The 5805-nt window shown below is 28.3% G+C and overlaps 1 protein-coding gene across 1 annotated transcript; it reads left to right on the top strand.

Annotated features, from left to right (window-relative positions):
- The first annotated feature begins 4218 nt into the window (after positions 1 to 4218).
- Positions 4219 to 5490, top strand: LOC106755562. The gene is made up of 2 exons (XM_014637735.2): positions 4219 to 4807; positions 5021 to 5490. The coding sequence occupies exons 1-2, from the start codon at positions 4404 to 4406 to the stop codon at positions 5175 to 5177; spliced, it is 561 nt and encodes a 186-aa protein (XP_014493221.1). The 5' UTR covers positions 4219 to 4403; the 3' UTR covers positions 5178 to 5490.
- Positions 5491 to 5805: the final 315 nt, after the last annotated feature.

Here is a 5805-nt window from a genome sequence, read left to right as displayed (position 1 = left end):
ATTAGTTTTATTTTTTAGGATTTGTTTTTATTAGATTTTTATTTTATTAGTTTTATTTTTTAAGATTTGTTTTTATTAGTTTACTTTTTATATTAATTTTCAGATATTTTAATAATGAAATTTATATGTTTTGATGTATTATTTTTAAATATATTTTTAACGTATAAATGGGAGAGTGAGAGTTGCAGAGAGCGTATAAATTGGAGAGTGAGAGTTGCGGAGAGCGTTTGGAGGAGGAGCGTTTCAAAAGCTTTGGTGGGGGTGGGGGTGGGAATACAAAGGAGAGGAATCTGAGTAGGTGTGTTTTGAGTGAGGCAGCGGTAAAAGAATAGGTTAACTTTAGTAAATAGGAGTAAAACGGTAAAAATAAAAAAAAACATAAAGGTTAATTTTGTATTTAAAAAGAAATCCAAAAAAATGGGGGGTGGGGGTTGGAATTGGGGAGGTACAGGGAGTAACTCCCTCCACGTAGTGGTGTCCCAATTTCTTACGGGCTTACAAGAGAAATGCTTCTTTCTCTACTGGTGGACCGAACACTCTAAAAGGAAGTGTTTCTATGAATATAGTTTTGAATACGCTTTCTAATTAATTATTGTCCGTAATTGATTCAATATTATAAATTTAGGAAATATTTTTATTAAAGAAATTATGAGATTCACCAAATTTTATGATTTTCATTAAATTTAATCATGTAAGAAAATGTGTTTTATTATTAGTATTTAAAATTATTATTATAGAAATTAATTTTTTGGAACAATTACATTTATGAATTTAAATTATCTAGACACTGAACTATAAACGATTAGAAATAAAATTAAGTTTTTTTCTGTGGTTAACACATTGCATGTAATTTGTTAAAAGATTGTAAAAATCTTTCTCAAATTTTACTTATAAATATAATTTTTACTATAATATTTGTATCTTTTGTTTATAAACTAATGAAGTCTATTTAGTTATGAAAATGGTTTCCAAATAGCTTACCACGTGAGATAAAGTGGCATATATTTATTCTATATACATAAAGAGCAAATAATTAATTGTGTCTTATATTATTTTTGCGATATAAATATATTTTAAAAAATATCTTAACAAAATGAACTGAAAAGTTATTTTGTTATATTACACAATAATCAAGCTATTGTCATTTACCTAATTTTAACTTTCAAGGGAATTAAAAACCTTATTAAGAAAATCTACCACGTACAAAAATATTGCATCGCTGGTCTTTAGTCATTTTCATAAAATAAAATAATAATAATAATAATAATAATAATAATAATAATAATAATAATAATAATAATAATAATAATAATAATAATCAATTTCAAGAAAAATATATTAAAAAATTATATTTATATTAGTAAACATTTACTTAGTTTGTAGATTATTATACCAGTATTCTTTTTGGTGATCATATCCAAGCCAAGTATACAATTTAATTGTAAAAGACATTTTATTTTACTAATTAATGCTTAAACACTGAACGTTGCAATCTTAGATGAACCTCGTACTCTAGATCAAATTATTACAATAATAAAAAACTTTGATTATTTGATATAGTGACAATAGATTATATTTTAGAGGGAAAAAAATGACGACAGTAAATAATAATATATTTACTATGATTGGATATGGAAATACTCTTTTATAAGAAGTTTCAGCATCAAGGTCTTGTTCACTTGAATTGATCAGGGGAAGAGTGATTGAGAGAATTTGAGAGGATTTGAGTTGTTTATTTGAATAGATTTGGAGGTAAATGAGAGTAGATTTGAAAGTAAAATTTGTGAGAATTAGTGTAAGATTTTATTTATGTGACAGATTAAAAAAATTTACTTCCAAATTCACTCTCACTTACCTCCAAATATATTCAAATAAACAACAAAAAAAATTATCATTAAATCCTCTCAATTACTCTCTCCCAAATCTACTCAAGTGAACAAAGCATAAAAGTCACACAATAAGAAGACACAAAATCAATTATCCATACATTGCATCTTCTTTTAATGGAGGTTTTACCTTTCCCCAAGTGTAGGACAATTTTTCCATGTTTAACTCTATTAATTTTTTACCATGCGTTGTAATTAGATTATTCCTTTAGGATTGTGTTTACATTAGACATCTTCAAATTTAACTATCACTATAATTGATTTTTTCTATTTCATTTTTTCCGACTAAGGATAAACAAAAAAAAGTATGAAACTATTCTCCCATTCCTATCAGAAAATAGTTATATTCATGTTTTAAGCTTGTACTCGCTTGTTTATATATATACCAAATATTAAATAAAGAACTTTTTCTTTAAAATAATAATAATAAATGAAACGTGATATTATAATATATTCATCGTCAAATATAACGAAAGAAATAAAATTATGATTGAATAAATATTAAATAAAATTATTAAATAACAATTATATAAAGATCAAATAATTATTAAAAAAAGAGAAAAAATGATTAAATATATATCGGAATCAAGTTAGATAATTAAGGATAAAAACAATTTAACTTAATTTTTTTTACTTATTAAATGATGTTTTAGTAATTTAAATCGAAGATAAGTTTGAGAATGAAAATATATATTAAGATGAATATGAGACGAAATAAATCAGATATGTACATATTTATTATTCCTTCATGCACAATTTAAAATATTAGTTATTACCCATAATCAATACCAACATGAGAATTTTCTATCATGTCATTTTTATATAATATTGGTCTATTAATTCCTTTGTTATCTTTAATTATATTATAACATTTTACTCCTATAAAATAAAATTTAATTTAAAATATTATTTAATAACTAATATTTTTATACAAATATATAACTTAAATAATTATTAAATATTTTTATCCAATAATCGTAATAAGATTTGGAGTAGGAGATGTTCTAAATCATCGGTTTCCATAGAGAAATAATGATATTTATATTGTTGGGTGGAGAACAATAGCTGAGATAGTAAGAAAGAACAGTGAAAGATTGAATTTGATTAGAATGCGAATATCTCGATTTCATAGAACATGAATCTTCTTATATGTCCAATCAGCTTAATTTAACTTTCCTTTTTTCTTGTTTATCAAAATTTAACTAACTTTTAGGTATAGAAATAAGCAAAATAAGTGAGGTCCAACCACATTCATTAGTGTCACAGCAAAATCTTAAACAACACTAACTTCTTTCAATGTCTTGTCACCCACTCCTACAATATTTACACGTCCCATATGCACTGAAAAAAAAAATTAAATCAAAATTAACATTAAGAAAATGTTTCTTTATCGGCCAAAATTAACCAATTAAATAAAAATTTAGTGTTTTGTATTGACATTGATTTAACTGATTTGTCCCATCTAAAGTAATTAGTTTACTTTTTTATATAATCTTTTTTCAATCAGACTCAATTTTCATTATGAAACCAATTCGTAGCCAGCATTGTCAACAATCTTTACTATCTTGATTGTTAACGCATTTAATGAGTTCCCACTATTTCTTTTTTCCGCTGATGTTGCCAATCTTAGAATATTACTTTATTAACACCATTTGCCATAACATTCCAAACTAGTATATTCCTAATATACCTCATCATTTGCCAAACAAACCATATAATATATTTTTTTCATTATTATATATATTATTATTATTATTATTATTTATAATTTGGTTAGTAGAATGAAAAGCAAGTTACATATTATACGTTTTTACAAACATAAAGAACTTTATAAAACTATGCCAACTCATTCTCTTGACTTGTTTTTTTTTTCTAGCATTGTTATTGTAATAGCTAAAAAAGACTAAGAGTTAAGGTAATTAATAAAGTAACAATATGGTTATAAATATGTAATAATATTAGTATCTAATATCTTGACATTGCTAGCTTTTAATTATCTTAATTCTTAATTTCTGTTTAGCAAATTACTTTTGTAAGATAAACATATGATAGAAAGAAAAGTGAATAAATTTTGTGTAATATAATACGAGAAGAGAAATGAAAAATAAGAATGATAAATAATAGATGTTTATTAAAGAAAGAATGTATGTGTACATAATTGATCGAGTGCTGCCTATAACATATATCATATCATGATAACAACTTGATCCCCACAATCAACGGTTGAGATGAGATCTTTCTCTCATTTTACTTTTTTTTTTTGTTATAACTTAATTAAAACAATTTCATCTAAAGTGAGCATTAGGATTGACACCTCAAGTTTATCTTCCACCATTGCTTCTCACTCACACGCACACACTCACTCGTGCGTTCGTGCGTGTTGTGTCAAGTCTGAACTCTCTCTCTCTTTCTCATTGTTTCTTCGAAGCAGTGGGTTCATATCTCTCCATGGGAAACATTTTCTAACACAAAACAACACGAGAGGAGGAGGAGGAAGAGGAGGGGCAAGAAGAAGATATGCTGCTTGGAAAGCGCCCTCGCCCACCGATTATGAAACGAACTACCAGCATGAGTGGTGGCATGGCCGTGGAATCGCCGACAACCGACGAGGAACTCGTGTCTGATAACCCTCACCGTGATCACGAGCCTAACATCAAAGTCGATCCACTTGTCGTTGCCATGGGAAGACATAATGAATCTGCGCCTGAAAATGTTTCTGAGGCCAAAGGGTCATCTTATGAATTATATGGGCAACGTTTGATGGGCATGAGCGTACCACTTTCCCCGACAACCTCAAATAACCCTCGTCACAGTCACAACCACACAACAAACACTGTCATAAACACTTCTCACTTTCTTCGGACTTGCGGCCTCTGCAAGTGTCGCTTGGCACCTGATCGACGAGACATCTATATGTATAGGTATGTTCATGAATATTGGGCTTTTACTTCTTTAACGTTTATTACATACATATATAGCATAAGTTATCAAAGCAAAGTTTCAATTTTAACGAGAGAAGGACGCTGCTTAAAACACCTATAGGAATATTAATTGTGTAGGTTCTGGTGATTAATTAATTTTGTGAGTGAATTTAAGAAAATGGTTTGGTTAATTTATATATATGTATATTTCAGGGGGGATACTGCATTTTGCAGTTTGGAATGTAGGGAGAAGCAGATGAAGCAAGATCAGAGAAAAGAAAAGTGGAAGGCAGGGTCTAACAAGGAGCACCACCGTGCATCACCACCTGGCAAGGCTTCCACCAAAAGTGAAACGGCTGCGTGTAATTGAAAGTCATCAGAAAATAATAAACATAATCAATTAATTAAGGTTAGTATATATTTGAAGAGGGAGGTAACTGGTGTGTCATCATGTGCACTCACGACAAGGCTATCCCTTATCTATATCTATCTATCTATCTTCTTCTTCTTCATCCGTACCTCTCGTGGTGTTCCATATATGGTTCTTAATTTCACACCTACGGTACTAATTCTTATTCCCATACTTCTGATACCAAATTGTACAAAAGGTGTGCTAAATGTTGCTGTATTATTGCCTATGTCAATTTTAATATCTTTCAATATCTAAAATTCCCCCCTTTATATGCCTTTTCCTTGCTGTGGTTGTTGTTGCATTTTTAACTCAAACCATTTCAAACATATACGTAGTTTCTCCTCCATCATCTGCAAATGGAAAGGGGTAGACTCTATTAATTCTTACTATAGTGGTGCTGATTCAAGTACACGTATAATAGTAATAATAATAAAAAATATATATATATATATTTTGTTTCTATATGAGAATGTTTGGAACAGCTATTTATAGTTAGGGGAAAACTAGTTTTTTCTTATTCAGTTTAAGACGATGTTTTCTCGAAATAAGATGAACCAAAGACTTCTTCATTCAACTATTATATACA

The sequence above is a fragment of the Vigna radiata genome, chromosome 2 (assembly GCF_000741045.1).
Source record: "Vigna radiata var. radiata cultivar VC1973A chromosome 2, Vradiata_ver6, whole genome shotgun sequence".
Classification (NCBI taxonomy): domain Eukaryota; kingdom Viridiplantae; phylum Streptophyta; class Magnoliopsida; order Fabales; family Fabaceae; genus Vigna; species Vigna radiata.
Note: the sequence above shows the minus strand (reverse complement) of the source record. Positions and strands in the feature narration are given on the sequence as shown.